The 23,619-nt window shown below is 40.6% G+C and overlaps 1 protein-coding gene across 2 annotated transcripts in view; it reads left to right on the top strand.

Moving 5' to 3' along the window:
* Positions 1-23,417, top strand: part of pnocb (prepronociceptin b) — a 36,163-nt gene extending 12,746 nt beyond the window's left edge. For both annotated transcript variants that reach the window (XM_017432380.2, XM_025009601.2), the window contains exons 2-3: positions 12,717-12,961; positions 22,475-23,417. In XM_017432380.2, coding sequence (XP_017287869.1) covers positions 12,824-12,961; positions 22,475-23,110 — 774 coding nt within the window. In that variant the 5' untranslated portion in view covers positions 12,717-12,823 and the 3' untranslated portion in view covers positions 23,111-23,417. The remainder of the gene's footprint in view (positions 1-12,716; positions 12,962-22,474) is intronic.
* Positions 23,418-23,619: the final 202 nt, after the last annotated feature.

The following is a 23,619-nucleotide window of genomic DNA, read 5'->3' as shown; positions in this document are numbered from 1 at the left end:
TCTCTTCTTTTGTTGGTGTTGAACCACTGGGCAGTGTGAAGCGTTGGGATCGAAAAGCCAAAACCCACATAATGGTTCCCAGACCGGCCATTGTTGACACTTACAACAGGTTCATGGGAGGCATTGACCTTCTTGATATGCTTTCTGCACTGTACAAGTTCAGCATTAGATCCCGAAGATGGTACATCTACATTTGGTGGCACACCATCACAGTGGCAGTAATCAATGCATGGATCCGCTACAGAAGAGATCTGGAGAAACTGCATCCCAGGCAGAAACACCTGCCCCTGCGAAGGTTTCAGGCCTCTGTTGCCACTGCCCTCACAAGTGCACGAAAGGTCAAAAAGTGTGGCAGACCTTTGTCCTCTCCGGAAGCAACGCCAACCCCTCCTAGGAGGAGGAAAACCACTGAGTTGCCCCCTGATGTGAGAAAGGATGGCCTCAATCATTTCCCAACATGGGAAACCCGACAGAGATGCAAGCACTGTGTGGGCCACTTTGCCCATGTGTTCTGTGAGAAATGCAGAGTGCATCTTTGTCTGAACAAGGACAGAAACTGTTTCCAAGCCTATCATATTGCAAAATAAAAGGTTGTGAGCCACAATATGTGTAAAAAAATAACCGAAATGTTATGTTCTCGAGACTGCCACCCTGCCAGTTCCATTGGTGGATTTGTTATTACTGCATTGTTGTAGCACTTTTTATGTTTGGAATTAACAATTTATCTAAGTTATTTGTGTTTTATTATGTTTTTTTTTGTTCAAGAAAAAATCATCTTTGAGCATTGTGACCCGATGTATCAAATATGATACAAAATAAAACTCATATATGAAAAATGATATTTGAAAAAAAAAATTTTTGTTTGTTCAGAGGGACCAATAAAGGCTCCAGTTTCAAAGAATTGGAATTTTCTGTCAGTTATTTCATGGTGTGGGCTTTACAGGGCTAAACAAAGTTTTTTTATCCTACCCTCCCTCAAAATAGGTATGAAGCAAATATTAGTGAACCCAGTTTTCTTGATTATTATCACTGTCATGGTCTCTCATCATTATGAGGAAATTAGCTTCTCTACGTCCAAACAAATAAATTAACCCTTTATCTTGAGGATGTCATGAAGGTAAATTTCAACCATGTTTTTCTAAGGTTTCCAGACATGGAAAAGTTACTTAATGAAAGATTTGTTTGGCTTTCCTTATGTTACCTGAAATCTTTAAAAAACAATTTAACACCAGTTTCCCCTGACTTTCTGGTGGGAAGCTGCTACTTGCTTTGTGGAAATAAAAACGCCAACTAACAATGATATTTTTTTCGCATCTCACTCTGTCTTAAAGAGATATTTTCATCACATTAAAGATTATTTTTTGTAAAAGATTGGAACAGTTATTTCCCTCCTTGATGAAGACTTCTCTTTGAACAACCTCAGTTTGGACAAATATAGTTTAGGGCTACGTTCACACTGCAGGTCTCAATGTTCAATTATGATTTTTTTGTGCGATCGTTCACATTCCATTTTAAATGCGACCTCCGTCATGAACAATCTCCAAGTCCTGAAATGAAGAAATGACATCACACTCTTCACGCTGAGTTTTCAGAAGTAAATATGGATGCTGTGAGTGTTAGCGTGTGGATTGATTTTAAAGTTGCTGTCCAATCAAGTGTACATTCTAATGAAAAAGAGCACAAATGTAAATAATGACCTTTATTTTGGAGCTATGGTGCTACCTCTGAGCAGAGGAATGTGTGGATGAAGAGTCAGAGCCAAGAGAGGAGGGACTTTGATGTAACGGACCTCCGTTCATGTCGCATTTCATCCAAAAGTCGGATGAAATGCGACATGAACGTTCAAACTGGGGATATGTATCTGATTCAGTACCACATATGGAAAAGACTTGGGTTGGGTGTGAAAAAATTGGATTTGTCACGTTAACACTGCCATCAAAAAATCTGATATACGTTGCATCCGGGACAAAAAAATTGGGAATGGGTCGCATTATTCTGCATTGTGAATGTTGCCTTTGTCTCACTGTACTCAAGAGGCTTCTCAGGTGTCTCCAATCTCAGAGGCAACCAGTGGCTGACATTGACAATGTGTTTCAGGACAACATTTCCAAAGACACCCCAGGACTTCAGGCATTCATTTAGTAGGAAAGGACTCCAAAAGGCAAATCCTGCTGTCCACAGACAGAACAATTGGCTTTGGACCATCAAAAAATGATCAAAGATACAGTTTGTCAGTCAAGATTAGACAGAGTGGACCATTAGTACTTGGTAATGGTGGGCATTACAACATCTTTTACTCGTTGATCTTTTCTTGACATGCCTGGGTTCTAAAATAACCCAAAAAGCTCAGGCCAACCAAGCCCAGAAGAAGAGCCCCAACTCCTCCATAAGTCAGCGCCACCAAATCCAATACGAGTGACAGTTTGAGCCATGAACATGCACACTCTTCTCTCTGCTTTATTTCCAGCCATGATTCAGCTCGCCGTCTCAAAATTGCCACTTGCCAATTTCAGCCACTGTTGCCTATAAATTTGCATACTATTCCGGTTATCCTTTAGCATTTAATGTCATTTGCATAATCAGCCTGACAGAGCAGGCCCTTGACTGGGAGCAGGAGGCTAATATATGATGGACTGCAGAAGGATAAAACTTTTCCCTTGTGAGGCGGTGGGGGGGGGGGTGGCGAAAACAACACCACCCATCCAGCAGCCCGGGAATACGTCACGTTTGAAAACAGATCTTCATCACACCCTGAAGCAACCTTGCCCTCCGTAATGAACGCCGGCATGAAAGCAAAAAGAAAATGGGCTTTAACGAAGTGCCGGATGCTGCCCTATCTCTAGGTGCATCTTTGCACCTCGTACAAAACGAATGCTTTTACCCGCTTCTTTCCGAAACAAACGCACCGCCATGCACTTCCATTAGAGTTAACAAAAACCTTGAAAATGTGACGCGTTTTCGAGAGAAACGTCCTTCCAGCTCTCATGCATTTGGTTTTGTTAACTGAGTCTTTTTCTTTCTTTTTTTTTTTGTCGGAGTGGATAATTAAAAGGAGCAGAAATGTCTCGTTTCACCAATTTACAATCCTTTAAAGAGACACCGAGGGCGGTCAAAAAAAAAAAAAAAAAGGAGGGGAGCATTACATTTCCGTCCTTTCAGGTTAAAGGAGAGCGGGGAAATGCTTTACTTTCACTTACTTTCTTTTTTTAATGCAACCTTAAAAATAGACAACTGAATGGGCGCGAGTGGGATTAATGCCGCCTGCGCGTCAAGGACAAACTTGAATTAATAAAGCTAAATTAGCATTAGCAGTTTGTGAAGGGGCGCCGAGGGTGCCAAGGTGTCATGAATGTGAGTGGTGGAGAAGAAAAAGCTCTGCGCTCGATTCTGACAAAGCTCTGACGCACTCTATCTCATCCATTAGTTGTCTGCACGCAGCTGAAAAGCAGAAAGGAGTCTGCTAATGTGTAGATAACCCAGAGGTCCCTATGTGCCTGTCTCTCGCTGTTTTCCCTCCTACTCCCTCTTCTTGCACCTTGTTCCTGTTGCGTTGCTCTATTTTTTTCCCCCCTCCAATCTCGTGTTTCTCCTTCTCCATCGTCACGTTTGGAATTATGCCTGAAACCCTTTTATCTCCTGCGCCGCATGCCCCAACAAACCCGGTCTCTCCCATTACCAATGCAAACGGTCTTTTTCGCTGAGTCCAGAAGCCATCGCAGATGGACGGACGCGAGGACGTGGCCACTCTGTCCGGGGGTGGGGAGATGATTAAAGTTTCTGCTCTGCCAATAACATCTCACGGACCATTAGGGACACTTGATTTATCTCTATACGTGGAGATTCACGGGCGTTTTTACGTCTTGACGCTTTGTAATCGCCGGTGGGAAATGCACTGATCTGAGATAATGGACCAGCAAAGTGTGCTGGAGTGTGTGAGCGGAGGGCGAAGGAAGCTAAAGAGGCGCAGCACAAGACTGATTTACAATTCAGAGTTTTCTGTTTTAATCTGTCTGTGTCTGTACGCCTGCACAGAAACACATACACTGTTTTACAACTGAAAAATGTATTCAGTGTCTTAGGAAAAAAATACAATATTTGTTATTTTCACTTTAGTTGTTTCTTTGTCAGGATTTCAAAGTCATTCGATTTAGGTTTTCAGTTCATTTCAGTAAAGCTGAATGAAAAAAACCTGTTGCTTTGGATCTAGTTTCTCTATAGATTGCTTATTTATTTTTTATATTTTTATTGGGGTTGAGTTTGATTTATTTTAACAGAATGGGTCAAACTAAATTGTCCTTACACCACTATTACACTGTTTTGGATTTAGCCACGTATGTTGGGTTTTATTTTTTTGCCCCCGTTGGTCAGATTGTAAAAGAAATAAAGCACATGTCATAAAAAGTTAAGCCTTTCGTCTTGAATGCCATTGGTGTAACGCTCTTAATGTCTTCCTGCAGCGCACACCGTGTATGTTGTGGACTACAGGGCAGAATAGTGACAGTATTCTACGTTCTGTGGCGGGACTCTCTTGTCGTTTTTGTTGGTGTTTGGGTTTTTAAATGTGTTGTAGCTGCAGCGAATCTGTGGCGTTCACAGGTGGATATAATGGGGAGGCCCACGCTGCATTTGTTCCGCACAGAACAACAAGCAGCGCCTGAAACACCGGCACGTCACACTGTGAATGCTGGATTTCCACAGTACATAAAGGAATACTCCGCTGACAGCCAGCTCTAATGAAACTGATGAGAAAGACGAGCAATGGCTTCACCTATTGAAAGCACCACAGTATCCCAGCTAGCATAGCGTAGCATGAAATTGTGGAACTTTTTTTTTTGGTTCACTGCTACACAACTTGTTATTTATAGCAGATATATGGCAGGTATATGTGATGTTTCTACATTACTGCTATAAAACTTTCCAACATGGCAACTTGGTGTTGCTGGAGATCATGCTATCTATGCTAGCATCACATACTACAGGAGTGATATTGGTCATTTAGCTTTTCATCTGTTACAGTGCTATTGATTTTCTTGCGCCCTGTTAAGGTAAAGTTTTTTTTATTTTATTTAACCCTTCACCAACTGGCCTTCTGTCTGTCTGTTAAACATTTGGGTTCTCTACCTCCCACCATGTTTTATGGCATCAACCTTTTGCAAACAGCATTGTGAGTGAAGATGAACACCCCCGAACCTGAACGCACCACCAAGCACAGGTGTGCAAATAGGTATGATGTTGACATATTTTACATTATGGAGTCATAAAGATTTATTTTTCACTCACCAAGGTGGGTCAGAAGTTATTACATTATGAGTTACAAGTTTACTTAGAAATATGTTTTATTTTTAAAAACATTACTTCTATTATTTCAGTCATGGATTGTTTTCGTACACATGGGCTACAGAGTTTTTTTTTGTTTTTTTTCCTTCGCATTTTGCCAAAGTTTTATAGTGATAATCATGGAAAATTAGTGGTGGTTTTAGCATGTATGTTTTGGGTTTTCTGTGCAGGCTCAAGGCCTGTGTGTGAACATTGATTAAACCTGTGCTAAGTCACATAAAAATGAACACATAAACAAAAACAAAAGATTGAGACAAAAAAATAAAAAATGGAGACTTGTCACAAATGCTACCTGACAGCAAACTAAGAAATACACAGTGTGCATCATTTTGTAGAAATACTACAGCTACTGGCAACAGTGAATTGTGAAACGTTTTCAGTGTGTTTTCTATTTCTAACATGTCCAGTGCAGGCAATCACAGCCTGGCTTATGAGATAAATTACCCAGCAGTAATAGGGTCAAGGGGACGGCACTCTGTGAGGACGGGGTGTGCAAACAGATGTAAGTGAGCCATATAATAAAGACCAGAGAGTGGTCTCACTTCAACCCTTTTTTGTGTTAACAATTTGACCAATGCTAATCGATTTATTGGCTTACCTTAGTTTGGTCTTTGAAAATCTGAAGGCTGCAGATGGATGACAGCATATTACCTCTGAATGTGACTTGGACCAAAGGACAATAATGGTTTCCTTTCAACATCTCAATGTCATGGTTTTGAGGTATTTGTTTTAATTCTTTGTTTGATATTTTTAAACTCATTTAAAGTTAGGTTAGTATTTGGATTATTCTGTTAAGTAATGTTCTTGTTATAGCTACCATCAGTAGTCCTTGTTTTTAGCTCCACATATACCACTTGTTTTCTCTTAGTAATCAGCACGCCTGTCGTCATCAACTCTGACAGCATTTGTTTTCCACAGTCCGCAGTCAGAACTTGTTATCCTGCCTTTACTGTCATGATCAAGCAAAGGAGTTAAAGTATCTGTGAGTCATGTTTATAAGTGATGACAGGAAGGAGCAGGGGATGGTCTGACGGACGGGGGCCTCGCTTGCAGTAATTAGGTTGTTGATCTGGTCTATTCTGGTAAAAAGGCTAAAGTCCAATCTGTTTTCTAACCCTCACCCATGCTCATGACACATGGATCATGGCTGAAAACATGAGATTCTGGATACTAGAGGATGAAATGACCTTCCTTCGTAGGGTGGCCAGGATAAGCCTTAGAGATCTGGTGAGGAGCTCGGAGTAGAGGCCCTGCTCCTCCACATCGAAAGTATGCAGCTGAGGTGGTTGGAGCAATTCATTAGGATGCCTCCCTCTGGAGGTTTTCCGGTCATATCACACTAGGAGGAGAGCCTAGGGAAGACCAAGAAGTCGATGGAAGGATTATGACCTGAGAACGCTTTAGGACAGGGGTAGGCAACCCTGGTCCTGGAGAGCCACTATCCTGCATGTTTTACTTGTTTCTCTGCTCCAACACCTGATTTGAATCAATGGGTGATTAACAGGCTTCTGCAGAACACGAAGAGGTAATTTAACCACTGAATCAGGTGTGTTGGAGCAGGGAAACAAGAAAAACATGCAGGATAGTGGCCCTCGAGGACCAGGGTTGCCTACCCCTGATTTAGGATCTCTCCAGGTGGAGCTGGAAATGTATGTATGTATGGCTGGATGCCTCTTCACTGCTTGTTTTGATTTTTTATGATTGAACTTTTTGATTTTATCTTAATCCTGCCTAACACAAGTTTGTGTGTTTGGATCCTTTCACACAACAAACTGTGACGCTTAACGGCAGCAGCCAATGGTTTCTTAATAGAACAAATCAGCAGATCAGTCAGTCTCAACATATTGGGACAATTGACCTAAAGCCCTGCAATCTTGACATCTCACATACGTGTCTCACTAAAACATTACAACTTGAAGTTTGAGCTAGGGGTAAAAATACCCCCACCCCCCTCCCCGATATTCTGTTTGGAGTACATAAACAGAAACAGCCCTGACAGACATGTTTCATGCAAAGCCGTCACAAATCTGTTCTGTCTGTTCAAGGTTCCTTGATAAAATTAATTATTGTATAAACAGATAGAAATTTTAGGAGTAAAATGTATCAACTTATGGCTTTACAAAGGAAAGTTTGCAGCTAAAACTTTAAATAATAATAATAATAATAATAATACAAATGAACCAAATAAAAGACCTATTAGGACACATTAGGCGTCTATTGGACACTGATTATGCTCAGTTGTACATCAGATATTCAGATAGCAGTGCTGTATTACTTTGCTAAAAGCTTTAATCACAATATTTGAAAACCAGGGTTTGAATGTGTGGAGGCAGACAAATGGATGTTGTGTGTGTGTGTAATTACTAAAACATGAATATTGTATGACTGCTCATTAATAATGGTGTTGACAAAACCGGCTGCCAGAAGCCTCAAATGTCACTTCATATTAACACACTTTGGTAGATTATTATTAACATGTGAAAGCTGTGTCTTTGTAACGCCGGAGCGCACCCGGGCGCCTACACCATCGCTCACTCTGTGCCGCCGTCCTCATTTGTTTAACTTAGAAAGGGCCACTTAAGGGACAACATAATATCAAATTGGCTTTAGTCAGCAGGCTGGTAAATGATCATTGCATGAAACATTTCAGAGCGGCAAACAAACAGGCCCCGCTAATGATTTCCCATAAAGACGGTAATAAACGAACCGGAGTCACGCACGACTTGTTTGCCACGGACGACAACTTGTAATGTGACTAAGTGGAAATGGTCACAGTGAGCTGGTTTTTACCTATTCATTTGTTTTTACCTCAGCGCGCCCATCAATACAACACAGGTGCTGTTTATTTTCGAAAACATGTCCTTTCTCTGGCATCAGCATCATGTCCCCGCTGTAGGAGTGTTGTGCTGTCACCCAGCGTAGCCGAGGTCGCTCGTCTCTGTTCGTGAATTCCCGAGTGGGCCGGCGAGACGGCGCCGCCGCTGACGCATTATGTTTTGTGTTCATCACTGGAACTGTAAATAAGTTCTCATTATAAACTGAAAGGTTTATCTTTCATCGAGCCGTCTTTCGTCCTCTCCAATCCTAAACAACAGGAACTTCTTTGTATCAATAGGCAACTTCTCTTCAGAGCGAACAGAAGTCACATGCGGAGTACCCCAAGGGTCAATCCTGGGACCCCTTCTATTTAATATCTACATGCTCCTACTAGCCCAGATTATAATGATTGTAATGATGTCTTTTTGATGATTGTAATGTAATCCTACTGATGTTTTTATTATGTAAAGCACTTTGAATGCCTTGCTGCTAAAATGTGCTATACAAATAAAATTTTACTTACTTTACTTACTTACAATCTTCATTTAGGTCACTATTAAAGACATGGAGCTTTTCCACCAAAGCAGTTTAAGAGCTGCTTCAGAGACGGCGTCTTATCTCAAACCGATTTCTTGCATTCAGAGAGCCAAAGAACAGTTTAGTCTTTTGTCTGGAAAGTTGGTTTGTCAAAAACAAAAGATTTTACCTGTTAACTGCAGAGAAGATTTTAAAATTATTTTTATAAGAGGTTTATGAGTCCTGAGAGGGTCAAAGATCCAAACACAGACATGGGCAGTTTGTGGGAGCTTTTATTTCCATAAAATGTTAAAAAACAAAAACAACTGGACTTCTGTTCTGTAGCTGAAGACCTTTCGCTTCTTACCCGAGGAGCTTTCTCAATTCGAAAAAGCAGGGAGTGTGAAGTTCAAGCTTTTAAAGCTCGAACTGTAAGCTCGATTTACATGGAGATCTCACTCTCCTCACAACAGAGGCTCATTAGGGTCTTTGTCAGCCTGACTCATTGAGGGGCCACTCTGGTCACATGAATGCAGGTCCTGATTGGAGTGAAACTGACTGGGGATCAGGCCTAAAGCTCCATTATAGGTTTTTGAAATCTGAAATCTGAGTCTTCCTCCTCTGTTTAATGTTGGTTTTTCCTTTTTGACATAGATGGCTTCCCCCCTCCAAAACCATCTGTCTTCTCAGTCCAAAATATGAACATTTTGGTCCTCAAAGGAGTGTCCCTTATCCTTGAGGTGTAGGTGAACAGCTGAGTCTTGTCCTGAAGAGGTGACTCCTGTGTTGAGTCATGTGACTGTGGAGAAACTGTTTGTTTTTTCCAAGATAAAGATTTTATTGAAAACAAATCTGTAGGAGCCCCAATTTCAGAAAGCTGAGAATAAAAAATTCTAAAACTTAAAAGAGAGTGTGAGCCAATCTTAGTGTGTGTGAGTGTGTGTGTGTGTATATATATATTTATATATAATATAAATTTACCTTGAATTTCAGATAAATTGCATCAAATTATCCAAAAAATATAAAGTACTTTTTTTCCAGTGCATATTATACAGAATTTAAAACTAAATAAATAAAGGGAAAATATCCATTAAAAACACATTAGCTACGTTTAGTTTTTTCTTATGCACTGTATCTGCAGTTTTTCATTTATTTCTCAGTAATGCATTTTTTTCACAGTCCATTAAATCAGCTTAGAAGTCCCTCAATAAACATCTGAACTTAAAGTTCCTAACATTCTGCTTTGAAACGGCAAAAGAATCCAGAAAATAAAATATAAATTTAAGCAGACTGTGGTGCTCTGATGCACATTAGCTCAAGTCAGGTACCTTTCATTTTTTCTTGCCACTAGTTTATCTGCTTGGTTGGTTTTATTTAGAAAGTGCATACTTTTCTAAGTCCCAATCAAACATAATACTGAGGAAGACTAAAAAAATACTAACAGAATATTAAGGAATTCGAGCTTCATTTTCTTGGCTTCAGAGTAAGCTTATTCCTGTGTAAAATTTGTACTAAATATGTCCAGTTTTTAAAAGCTGAATAGAGGTAACAGAGACCCAGTCAATCATGGATTGGTGGGAAAGTTTTCACATATTTCAAATTTTATCTCGTGGGTCGTATATAGTATTTACCAGGGGCCAGATCTGGCCTGCAGGCCTTCAGTTTGACACGTATCTTACACTTAATAAAACGTATCTTTAATCCCTCCAGGATTTAGCAATGTTGCGATCGCAACTATTAGCTCAAAATCAAGCAAACCCCTCGAAATCACAACTTTTTGCAACTTTGTCCAAAACACCGCAACTTTAACCCAATATTTATTGTTTCTAAAGGGATTCTCTGCGAATATCCAATATCCAACTTAAAACTAACTTCACTGCGGTCGCAAACCAGTTTCCTCCCCAGCTGCAGGAGAGTGGGGGGGGGGGAAGCTGTTTTGCTCGTCCTGCAGTGTAATCATGGAACAAACGCATCGACAAACACTTTGTGTCTGCAAAACATGTGAGGAGAGCTGCAGACCAGGGACAATCCAGAAATGCTCATGAATGTCAGTTTAGAAGCTTTCAAAGTTCTCAAATAAAGCACCTTTTGAGAATGTCAATGTTTGTTGGTAATTATCTTACAAAACTAGGAAGGATTTTTGGTTTATATATTAAAAGTTATAGTTTTTTATTGATTTTAGTAAAAAAAAAAAAACTGAACTTTTCATTGCAACTTTTAGGAAAATGCCCCGCGAAATCAGGCATTTTAGCCCGCAACAATAAAAAAATGCCCGCGAAATCCTGGAGGGACTGTTTAACTTAGATGTGTGATAATGTGAAACCCATCCATTCATCCATATTTTTTACCCGCTTCTCCTCTTTGGGTCACAGGCAGCTGGTATCTTCCTCCATCGTCACTGTGCAAAAGCAGGGGACACCCTGGACAGGTCACAGGTCCATCACAGGGATACATAGAGACAATCGAGACAAATAATTATGAATATTAACTAAATATATTCTACTAAATTAACAAAGCTACAATATGTAATATTAGTATTTGTGGATCCTTGCTGTTATTCTCACAGGCTTCTTGGGAAGTCATTGCTTTTTACTCAGTGAGTAAACATGTGGTCATGACTTATTTTCTTATTGGAAACTTTACTGTAAGTGTTGAACTGCAGCTGAACACTACCACTGTTTGCCCTTTAGTTAAAAAAAACATGCCTTAAAGCAAAAACTTAAAGGCAGAACTACAAATCCAAATTTTTAATTTTTAAAACAGTAACAGTACTGAAGCCTTTTGTAATCACTGGTGGAAATGTGAGACCAGAGCTGACACTTAAAGCTATACATTTAATTATTTATTAAGCACAAAACAAAGCAAATTTTATCACTTTTTACACCATTATTTGAATTTTGATACAACAGGTGCGTTTATCTGTATTATTCGTGGCTACAAGTGCTAACAGCGGCAAACAAAGTTCGCTAATAGCTAAAGGGGGAATAAATAAAGAGCCAGATATAGTTTGTAACATCTAGAACTGAATCTAAAGTAAACGTTGCACTTTGATTTGGGAAGGTGAACACAAACACATTGAAATTATTGAATGATAAAACTCTTCTAAGTCTGACGGGTGGCTAAATTAGCAGCTTATCTGCAGCAGTCTTTTGTTTATTTTTTGTTGTTGCTGCTGCTCAGTGCCCAGAACATCTGATAACTCAGTTTTTATTGACTCCAGTGATTTAGAACAAATTAAAGGTTCACGAAACAGAAAAAGAAGCACCTTCTTGGATAATTTGGTTCATACGATCTCGCAGACTTCAGCTTTTTGGCTCACAGAGCTGCAGGTGAAATCTCCTGTGTTTCTGTGGAGGAAACGGCCTCTGAGCTCAGGCAATCTGATGTACTGAGAGTGTTTTTTTTTCTTTGCCATCTCTGTGTTATTAGCTGATATAGTGGCGTGCGGTAGAATAAATGTAGCTCAGAGAGTGAAGGTCAAATAACAAACGCCGCACCTGGTTCACATATTTTACCACAAGAGTCCAGTGGAATTTATTCCTTTCTCCTCTCAGTCTCCTTCAGCTTACTCTCACACGTCCCGAAACCTGTTCAAAGACAAAATTTATCGTCAAGCTGGACTTTTTAAAACTTGAATGTCCCAATCTCATCCTTCTGTCCTTTCGTGTTCATTTAAGTTGTTCTGTTAAGGCTTCTTCCTGCCGCCGGGTGTGACCCGTCATGTGGTTGAAAGCTAATCTCTGCAACCGAATATAAACTGTTACAAATCCCCAACATCATCTGTAAGAAAGAGTCCAATCTGTGCACCAACCCTCCAGCAGATAATGATTCCTGCCCACTGGAAAATACCAATTTTCTGTCCATTTATCGCCTCGGGTTATGCTCTCCATCAATTCCACCTACGCCGTCCATCTCCTGGTGATGGCTGAACACTCTTCCACCACCGACGCTTCGACTGACCACACAAATCCTGCTAATTACCTGGGAAAAAAAAAGTTGGGAATTGATGCAATGTTGCTGTCACTCTGTGCGCTCTCTCCCTGTAGGCTGGAGCCAGATCCCACAGGTTTTGCCTCCCCGGACTGTGCAGCTGTTTGACTCCGTGTACCTGCTGGGCTCCTGTTCGCCTCTTCCTGTGTGGCTGCGCTGAGCGATGAAGATCTCTCTGTGGTGCCTGGTGGCTCTGATGGGATGTCTCTTCACCCCGGCACGCTCGGACTGTCAGGGGGAATGTGTGGCCTGTGGTCTGCTCCTACAACAGCAGCAGCTGCAAGAAGCGTTCAATACCATTGTGAGTATTTGTGTGTATTTTGCGTCACTGCCAGTCACTGTGAATCGCTGTCAATAAGAGCCGCTGTGTCTGGGTAAATACTGCTTAAACAGGCTCTCAGAACACTAAAACATGGGTGTCAACCGTCTAGGTAACAAACTTTCAGTCTTAATGAGAATGCTTTGTCTGTTAATTCAAATTCACGTGTATTTGTTTGAAATAAATACACAAAATGCACGCATAACAAAGAAAATCAAAAACCACAAATACCATAGCTAAGGAAACACAGTAAAAACAATTACCAGTCATAAGGCCCCCTTCACACTTTATGATGGCCCCACTACGCCGTCCAGGATTTGAAGGACCCATTAAAACGTGGCTGGATCAATTTGGAAAAGCTACTTCAGTGTGAAGGCAGTCATGACGCTATTACACTTTTAGTCCTTGCCTTATAGGGATTGCCCCATTTTCCACATCTCTAAAACCCTCGCCATGCTCTAAACAACCACCATGGTTTGTCTCTCTTCGACTGTGTCAAGAAGCGACTACGAGCATCGCATCTATGTGAGGTTATTTCCATGACCTTGTCCCGATAACAGTCACGAGCCCAGCGTGGCCAAATCTGCTTTGAGTTCTTGACGAGCAAGCCATGCTAGTGTTTGCTGGCCCGGAGTCCCAAATATGCTCCACCACACTCCACCCAGGACCCTGATACGCTGCAGCCACAACTTAACTGATTCACATTCAGTTTATTTGGCAAGAGCATAAAATCAGGTGGTTTAAAAGTAACTTCATTTGTTCTTCCTTTACCCATTCTCTGTCTCTGTTCAGCATCACAAACTTTGAACATGATACTTTTAGGTTACTCCTAATTTGTAAAGACAGACTAAAAGTTGACTTTGTGCAGTTTTTTTTTCTTTTTAGTGTTGGTCTCATATTAATTAGACAGTAATGGTGGAGCTTTTTCTTTAGCGTATGACAGGTGTGACTTCTTAAATGTTAACAACGTCTTGCTTGTTTTAAAAGTACAGCCTGCAACTGGCGAGAGATCGAATCCATTACAAACGGCACGTGAAACATGTTCGCATGGCGTCTACTTTGATAAAGAGGCACCAACAAGTCATCCAAAAGTAAAACTGCCAGCAAAAACTGTCAAACATGCACAACAACAAACTATTGTTTCAACTAAAGCACAGAGAAGTTTGATTTTGTGTTACAGCCGAATGCATTGCTGATGTAACACACAAGGTGAAGAGCATCTAGGGCTCTGCCTTAATCCCAACGAAGACTTAAAGACCCGATAATCTAAAACTGGGCTTGCAACAAAATAAAGAGAACTACACCGCTAAAGTAAGCTAAAGTTAGCGTGTGCAACAGATGGTAACTCTAAACGCTGTTCAAGTTGATATTTATAAAGTCCACCAATGAGGTATTTTGATTTGTATTACTTTTTTAGGTGTCAAATTAAGACTTTCTCTTGACACAGATAAGGAAAACATTTCATGTTGCTGTAATCCAAAAAACACTGAAGTTATTGTTTAGCTGTCTCCAGCAGCTTTAAATAATAGAGGTGTTATAGACAGTAATACTTTAATAAGTACTGTGTTAAGAATTCCTCTTTGTGTGTAACTTTGGTGGTTTGCAATAAAAAACTGGTACATAAAAAACTCCCTGTTTTCTCCTTGAACAAACAACTGTTAAAGCTTGGGTTTGGTCTCGATCTCTGGTTAAGTGTTTTTGATGAACTGATTGGTTTTCTTGTAGTTTTGGTCGCTTTGGTTGTCCAGTTGATATATGTTTTTGTTTTTGTTTTTGTAACTGTCATCGCCACTTGATGACCTCAGTCCTCCCAGTTTCTAGCTCCTTATTCACCAGCTGCTTCTCATTTCTGATCAGCTCACCTGTTCCCACCTACTAATCACCCCTCACTGTAGATACTCCTTGGTGTCTTGGTTTCCTTGTCATGTTGCCTGTATTAAGCTCCGTTGGTTTAGTGGTTTAAATGTCTTACTTTGTTCCTGAAACTGCCTCCTGCTTCCCTGCATTCCCTGACTTTCCACTACTGTTCTTGACAGTCGAGGTTAAGAACTGTTATAGTCCACAATAAATGTGTTATTTAATTTGATAGCATAACTATTTCTTTTGGCACAAATAAGAAGAGCATTGAAGTACTGGTGATTGCAAACATTTCTTAATTACTTGGCAGTACTTGTGACCTAATGCCCCCTTCACACTGAAAGATACCTACACTATGGTGTAATAAATCAGCCAAGATGGTGTTTGCGGTGTTTTGGCGAGGTTTTCAGGTGCAAATTAAGAATGCAGTGGGCTCCTCATGATAGGCCGGTGAGAGTTTTGAACATGCACAGAACGTCTTTAGCAAGGACCTGGTGGTTTATCAAGTTGGTGACAGTGTATCCATCAGGGTTCGTGAGTTTCATTGAGAATCTGAAGCAGGACTGGAGACACTGGCATGGAAACAACCTGGCTCAAATGTGATACCCGTGGCTGTAGCATCATGCTAGTGTGGCTCAGCGACACAAGGGGGCCAAAATTAAAAACTTGGTCCAAACCAAGGGCCAATCTCGATCAATATTTATTAGAAAAATCCATAAATTAACCTTGATTTCAAATGTAATATGTCAAATTATTCATGTAGAAATACCAATTACCTTTTCTCAATGACAAATTATATAGAATTTATAACAAACATGCTTTTAATGAACAAAGAAAAATAAATCAAAGTTAAAAAGAGACGTCATTAGCATTCATTTCTGGTGCCTTACTCTCCATCATCAGCTTTTAACTGATTTTTCTTAGTAATAAATCTGACCACAGTCCATTAAAACAGCTAAAAAAAGAAACTAAAATTCAATCATACAGCTATTAGCATTTAACTTTCAAACAAGAAGAAAATACAGAAATAGATGGCATACATTAAAGCAGACTTACTTTGACTCTGCTGCACATTAACTCAAGTCAGACACCCGACGTTGTTTCATGGCTATGAGTTTATTAACAAGAGTTTGATCGATTTGAGTTCTTTGTTGCTTTTTCCATGTCAAAGTAAAGGTTACTGGGAATTTAAAACTTATTTTGTTGGCTTCAAAGTAACTGATATGAGAAGACTTCACTAAAGTTTTTTGAAGGAAAATGAGAAGCGAAGGAGACCCGATCCGTCACAAGAGCCAGATAACACGTTAACAAGGGCCAGATCTGGCCCACGGGCCTTGAGTTTGACGACACATGGGTTCTGTGGCACAGCTCCATCACAACGTAGTCTCAGAGAGTTGTACCAGGCCAGGTGTATGGAACGTGATAGGGGGATCCAGAAAATAGCATAAAACACCTGTTTGGCGACTACTAAGAACATAGCAGCAATGTCATTGCTTTCACTCTGAAGGAGGTTTTCCAAATTTGCCGCCGTCCAGCTAAGATCTAATTGGCTGTGAACAGCAGAGCAGGGTCAACATCCAGTGTGAAGGGGGCTTAGTGGTGCACAAACCCATTCAGCAGAAAACTGATATTAACGATAAGCACATAAACAGGATTTGAAGACATGACATTTAAGCCACGGCCTCTCATCCAACAGTGCTTCATTGATGCTTATTGGCAGTAACTTGAATAAAGGCATCACTAACTAGGAAATCCGCTATGTAATTTGCACTCATCGCATGGTGGTTAATTTAGCGCCAATGCTTAAATGAACTGGTTCAGAACGTGCTTTTAACTGGAGCAACGCCGGGATAGTTTCATTGTCACGCTGAAGGGGGTTTAATTGCATGTGTAGCTCGTCGCGACTAATATAAAACTATATATATGTGTATCCTCTTTGTTGAGAGGTTCAGGAGTTTCTCTGTGTGGTCAAACAAAAACTTCAACACAGCACACGATCTCATTTCCAAACGGTCCGAGGCGCGTCAGTGGGTAAAAATAGTCTGCGGGCATCCGCGGATGGCTGCGGGACGGCTAATTTAGCTGATAATGATGCAGGGAAGGACAGCTGGGACCTTTTTGGGAGTCGTAATGGAACTATGTAATTGACTGCCCCTCAGTATCATGAGCCCTGGCTTACATTGTTGACTGACACATCTTATCAGCTCCTCATTGTGATAGCCGCCTTCCCATTGAGCCGCAGATGGAATCTGCGGAGCAATTCCGTTGTTTCCCGCTCCAGACGGAGAGGAGGTGTGTGTGTGGGGCCCGCTGCTGTTTGTTATAATGTCAAGACCCATTGATTTAGTCCGGCACACACCTGCACACTGGTGTAATCATCCAAGAACTAATACATATTGTACACACACACACACACACACACACACACACACCTGCCTTCCTCTGACTGCATTCATTACATAATGCTGCTCTCACAGGTAAATGCCAGCTTTCGGTTACATTTGGGCTAATTATCCGCGATGTTCCTCCTAAATGCTGTTCCTGCGTGCTTTCTTCTGTAGCTTCGTGTGTCCATAGTGTTTGGGACGGTGAACAAAGGTTAGACAACAAAGAAGTTTTCTTTTTCCTTTTTTTTTTTTTAAATTCTGCGTGAAGTTAACAAACCAGATCTTGTGTTCGTTAAAAAAAACATATTCCAAAACCCAAATGATAGATTTCTGAAAATCTGCACAAAAAATGTCATTGCCTGTTAAGCCATTGTTTTCTCTTCGCCTGGGAAGAAAAATGATACAGAATGTGACAAAAGCACCTTTTGAGTGGACATTGAGAAAAACAAACCATGACCATTTTGTCTTTTTCTTTTTTTTGCCCGCTATGTGTTAGTTTGTCGACATTACTCTTCCTTGACTAACCGTCTAACAGCAAAACCAAAAGGATGGATTCCTCCATCTCCATCTTCATACACCAAGGGGAAGAACTTTACTCTTCTCATCTGTGTCTCCCATAAATTTTCAAGCTTTCATTTAAGTTTCGAGGGGAATAGCAAACAGAAAATCATGGAATAAATAGAAGATTACCATCCATTGGCACCCTTAACTTTATAAAAAGCTAACGTTGTATTTAGAGGCCAGCCAGCACCAAGCTCCTATATAATGATGTAACCTTTCAGAACATCTTCGCCCTAGAGAATTGCCACAACCGTTTCAGGCTTTTCTCATTTAACGTGCATAAATACAGGACTAAATACACACAAACGCTCATCTTCTCTCCCTTCTGAGCTCCCGTAGATCGCTCCATTGATCTGACGGGGAGAATCCCCCTGGTGTGCTCATTTAATTTACAATTAATTTCCGTTGATAGTTTTGCGACGGAACTCCCTCTTCTCTCGTTGCTTTGATGTGAGCAGGTCCTCCGATAGCGGCGCAGTTTATCTCGTCTCAGTGAGGTCTGACGAGAAAATGGAATCTGCTTCTTCTGCTTTTGAAATCTTACTCTGAGAGCTCAGGACTTCGGTGTGGACAAAAGCGCAAAGTCCATTTCATTTTTGTTTTTTGTTTTTTTTGGGGGGGGGGGGTTAAACAGGGAGATTTATTAGAAACAATTTTTTTTGGGGGGGAGGCTTAAGGTACAGTCAGTTGTACTGTTGTAAAATGAAATGAAAATAAAACATTCATTTCTGTGTTCACCAGTTCCCAGAAACTAAAAGGAGCACCAAACTTACTTCTCCACCTGCTCTATTTTTCCACTTCTTTAAGGCAATTGCTTCCACTTCCGGGTCACGCGGTCATGTGACTTAAACCGTAAGCTTTTTCTTCGTTTCACAAAATTATGTAGCCATATTAAACGGTAAGAAGAGGTCACTAAACATCTGACCTGCATCCAGACACAATGATAAAGTCCAACAGGGAACATTTACAACACAACCACAGGGAGAACGGGACACTCGCCAACTTAAGGTGGTTCCATGGAAACAAGGAAACAAAACCTTGGATTAGTTTGCTACAATATCCCATAAAGATTTTTAATGTGTTCACTCTGCAGGGTGTCAGTGTACCTCAAATATGGGTGTAGTTTTCCTCGCTCTAAAGATTACTGAGAACCATAATCATGTTAATTCGTAGCTGCTGAAATGATAAAACAAAGTCTATTGTTCCGACTAGTTGGAGATCCCTTTAAATATTATAGAAATATGCCTTTTGCCATCTACAAAAAGATAAAGAGTTTTGGTTTGAGCAAAATAATAACATGACTAAACCACTGTTAGACTGACATAATTTTTGAGAGGCACAAATTATTCATTTTGCTTTTATAAACAGTGAATATTATTTCTATTTTTTATATTCCTTAAAAGTATAGTTTCTTCAAATGATTTATTTTGGGTAGGTAATCTCTGTTTTTTGAAAATTGGGGGGCCCTGACCCCCTTGACCCCCCCTTGATTTTCACCTATGGATGTGGACGCAAACGTCTCTGTTTGTGGCTCTTTTTCAGATATACTGGTGAGAAGAAACAGCAGTGCTCTGGTGTTTTCTACATGTAGGAGTACAGATGATGGTTTCTGAGGTTGATGAGCTTTGGCAGTATCGTGTTTTTGTGGAGCTGAAAAAAAAATAAAATTATCGGTTGTTGATAAGGCTGGGAATGGGCTTTTTCAAAATCAAGCACACGCCTCAAATGTTCTACTGCGTCCTTATTTTCACAGTGGTGAGGCTGTGGTCCGTTAATAAATCTGGCATGAAATCAAAGTGTCAAGCTCCATGACAAGAAGACAGGAAAGTCATTAAAACTCCCCAACCTCTTTCCATTTTAAAAAAAGTTCAGTTGTACAAACACCACGTGGAAAATTTCAAGCACAGAAACATCATTAACCCGGAGAACCAATCAGAACTAAATGGTTGTCGGCGAAGGACATCATTTACCTGCTGTCCTTCAAACCGGGTTTGTAATTTCTTCCAATTTGGTGCTGTCAATCATTTTTCAGGAGCAGATTTCACACTTGTCAAATGGTGGACATCTTATAGCGCCACAAACTTTCCGTGGACGCTGAACTTGGCGGGAACAAGAGCCATTAACTCCCATGACATTAAAATCACCTGGACTGGCTCTGCAGGAGTGAAGAAGTCTGAAAGCATGGCGTGTTTACATACGCAGAAGCTATCGACATTGTTTCACGAACAAACCCACTGAAAGGTTTCGCTCTGATTGATTCATTATTAATAAATCAATATAATAAGTTAGAAAATATATAAATAAGTTATTAGCGAAATTAAATCTGAAGCCTTTATGTTACAAACTAAATTGGCTTAAATGACCATTTGTAAAAAAAAAAAAATGTTTATTTAAGCAACAAGGTGTCTTCATACAATCTGAATACACCCCTTGTGTTAAAAAGCTGATTAGACACCACTATTAAATCTTTCTGTAGTGGAGTTTTAACTACAGCCTTAATTAACAGCAGGACCAACCAGATCTGTGTCACAGATTATTTAAATCCCTTTAAAATAATAGTTCATATAATTCATAATTAATGTTAATTTCATATAACCGTCATGTAAAACAGCTAGATGTGATATAAGGAAAATATATTGGGTGCAAATAATGCTGATCTAAACTAGACCCAAAGTCTAACTGCAGTGATCAATCGTACATACATAAACTTAAAAAATAAATTTTTAGACTAATTAATAATTTGTACTAAACATGATTCAGCCTCAGCATACTTACTGCTAGACTCTGTATAGCAATTTATGCCACAGTAGCTATTATCGATTAGCCAATTAAATAATTAACAGCGATTACACCGGCTTTATAAACTACTTTAACTGTTACGTTATTAGCTTCAATTTTGTGATTTCTGATAAATGGACTTATATAGCGCCTTTTTAGCCAACCAGGCCACTCGAAGCGCATCACAACACAGTCTGTCCTCCTTTCCCCATCATACACTTCTCTGCTACATCTCTACAAAGCTAATCTGAATAAATCAATCTTAAGAGTCTAATCAGTGCATTAAATCATTAAATTATTCACCAAAGGGCCACATCGGAGGCACCGAGGGGTGCCCAGAGACACTTCAACATGTGACTGCTGCCAGGAATTGAACCTCTAACTCGCTCATTGGAAGACAACTGCTCTAACCACTGATCCACAGTCGCCCCCGTAACGATGATCATACGGACAGGCATAGCTCAGGGTCGGATCACATTAAAGTAAATAAAATAACATCTGCTTACTTGTAAAAAGAGACATTTTCCCTTTTCTCTTCTGTTGCTACAGCTGTAGCATACACAACTTTCTGGCATTTTTACCTTTTTATTACATACATTATATTGTTTTATTATTATATTTTACTTAATCAGCCCTTACTCAGGGCTATCTAGCCAAGACTGACCATAACACCAAGTGCAGACGGTTGTCTGTTTTGGTAATGGCCACCATTGCTGGAGGCCATCACAAGGTCACATGACCAGTTATTAGTTATTAGTTTGTTTCATGTAACTCTATAAGCTCTGTTCATTTTTAAAATTTATTTTGTTTACTTATTAATAGTGAAGACTAAAACAGATAAAATGTTTATCCGGTGGACAGACACATTGGCACCGTTGTATTTTCTGAATGTGCAAGTTAGCGATACTTTGCTAACACGTTAGCCTATAATGTGGCTAACGTGTTAGCAAAGAACGCTAGCAAATTACTGTCTCTGACAGTGTTTGAGTACCTTTATTGGGACACAGAATAAGAGAGATAAAACTAAAGGGATACAAAGAAACTGCAAACCGCCTCACACTTTTTAAAAATCAATTTTTAAGGTCAGTAGGCTGTGGCAGCAATCTTGAATTCTGTTAACCCCAAAAGTTAACCAGTTGTAACGGTTTGTCTATTGTTTGCTGTCTACAATTTCTTTAAAATCTATTTAGTGGTTCATTGGATATTTTTCTAAAATACAGACAAACACTCTCACATACACACAGTCACAGGTGAAAACATTATTTTTGCTTTTTGGCAGCGAGACGAGAATAATAACTCACAGCTTTGTGTTGCTCACAATACAACCGTCTAGCATCTGAAACACTAATGTTTGTCAGATAAAACCTAAATAAATCTAATAATAGATGACCACAACATATGTTAGGTTGTATGAAAGAACGTTTAGCTCTCAGGATAGTTTCACATTTTTAATACCTGGATGCGACCGGGCGTTCCTTTAGGTGTCACAGTTGGCTGATATCTCTCCACTTGTTCTTTCTACTTCATACTCTGTTTTTTGTTTCGTTGTTTGGAACTAGTTCTATATTTTTTGTATCTCTCAGTGAATATATATGTGTGTGTGTGTGTGTGTGTGTGTGTGTGTTATTGAGAAGTTAAAACACTAACTTCTAAGTACTTGTAGTTGTCATTGTATGTATGCCATTTTGACCTTGAGGATGCTGTTTATGTAATTAAACCTTAATTATAATCAGCCATTGTTGCTGTAATGACATCTTGGACCCAGAACTACACTGGTCTACAGTTTGACTGAGACCTCTAATTATTGTCTTATTATCTCTTGAACCTGACTGCTGCTGTAATTAGTTAAACTTCAGTATGCCATTGTTGAAAAGGTTTAAAACTACAGTGAAGTTTTCCTCTCCGTCCGCAGGTGTGTCTGTTGGAATGTGAGGGTCACGTCTCCTCCTCGCTCACATGGGAAGTGTGCAAGCGTGCTGTAAAGCTGTCCCAGCATCCTTCGCTTGCCGAGGAGGGCGCGTTGCTGAAGCGAGCAGGAGGGGAGCTGACCCCTCTCGACCTGAGCGCCGGCAGCGAAGTGCTGCAGTATTTCCAAGAGGAAAATCTGGGCGAGATACCCTCGGAGCAGCGCAGCGTCCGGTATGACTCATCCCTGCTGGAGTCCTCGGAGGAGGGGGAGAGCCTGCAGGCTCTCGGCCTGCCAGACGAAGACGGGGAGCAGAGGAGCTCGGAGAGCGACGCCCAGCTCGAAGGGGAGCGGGGCGACAGCTCCGAGGGCGCCGGCTTCTCCAAGCGCTTCGGCGGCTTTCAGAGGGGGCGTCACGGGTACAGGAAGGTGATCGGCTCGCCCGCCAGGCCTCTACAAAAGCGCTACGGCGGCTTCATAGGCGTCAGGAAATCCGCCCGCAAGTGGAACAGTCAGAAACGGATGAACCAGCTGCTGAGGCAGTACCTGGGCATGAGGAGCAACCGCAGCGGCAGGTTCAACAACAACAACAACAACAACAACCTGCCCGTCACTCGGGTGTGGAGGCAAAACAAACTGTAAAGTATTTCTGTTGCCCCGGTGACCTCGACTGATCCATCTTTTTTATTTCTTTTGGTTTTTGTTCCCCCTCCTCCACCCCTCCCACAGCCGATCCCTAAGTTCAAACTGTGATGTCAGCATCGTGACCAGAACAGACTCCATCTTTCCGCACCTCTCTATGTGTCTCTAAGTAACAAAGAATGTTTTGATTGTGATGTCCCCTCTTCTTGCGCATACTCACATGGCCACTCTGTGAAATAAACGAATTAGAGAAGTGCTACTGGATATATTTTTGTGTGTTGGTGTAATAAAATTGAGCCAAACGACCTTGGGAATCTGGTTGACTGGAACGTTTTTCAGACTTTGGGGGTGGGAACCACGTCGAATGCACTTTCATCTGTGTGTGAATGGGACACAAGTTGTTGTTGTTTTTTTTGCACTCTGTAGGATGGATGGGAATAAGCTTATCTTTGTAAGAGGTTTTTACCTTTAAAGCAGGCATTTGTAGGCTTGGCGCTAAGCTTATCTAT

The sequence above is a fragment of the Kryptolebias marmoratus genome, linkage group LG19, assembly GCF_001649575.2.
Source record: "Kryptolebias marmoratus isolate JLee-2015 linkage group LG19, ASM164957v2, whole genome shotgun sequence".
Taxonomy (NCBI): Eukaryota; Metazoa; Chordata; class Actinopteri; order Cyprinodontiformes; family Rivulidae; genus Kryptolebias; species Kryptolebias marmoratus.
The sequence above is the reverse complement of the archived record's forward strand: the minus strand, read 5'-3'. Positions and strand labels throughout refer to the sequence as shown.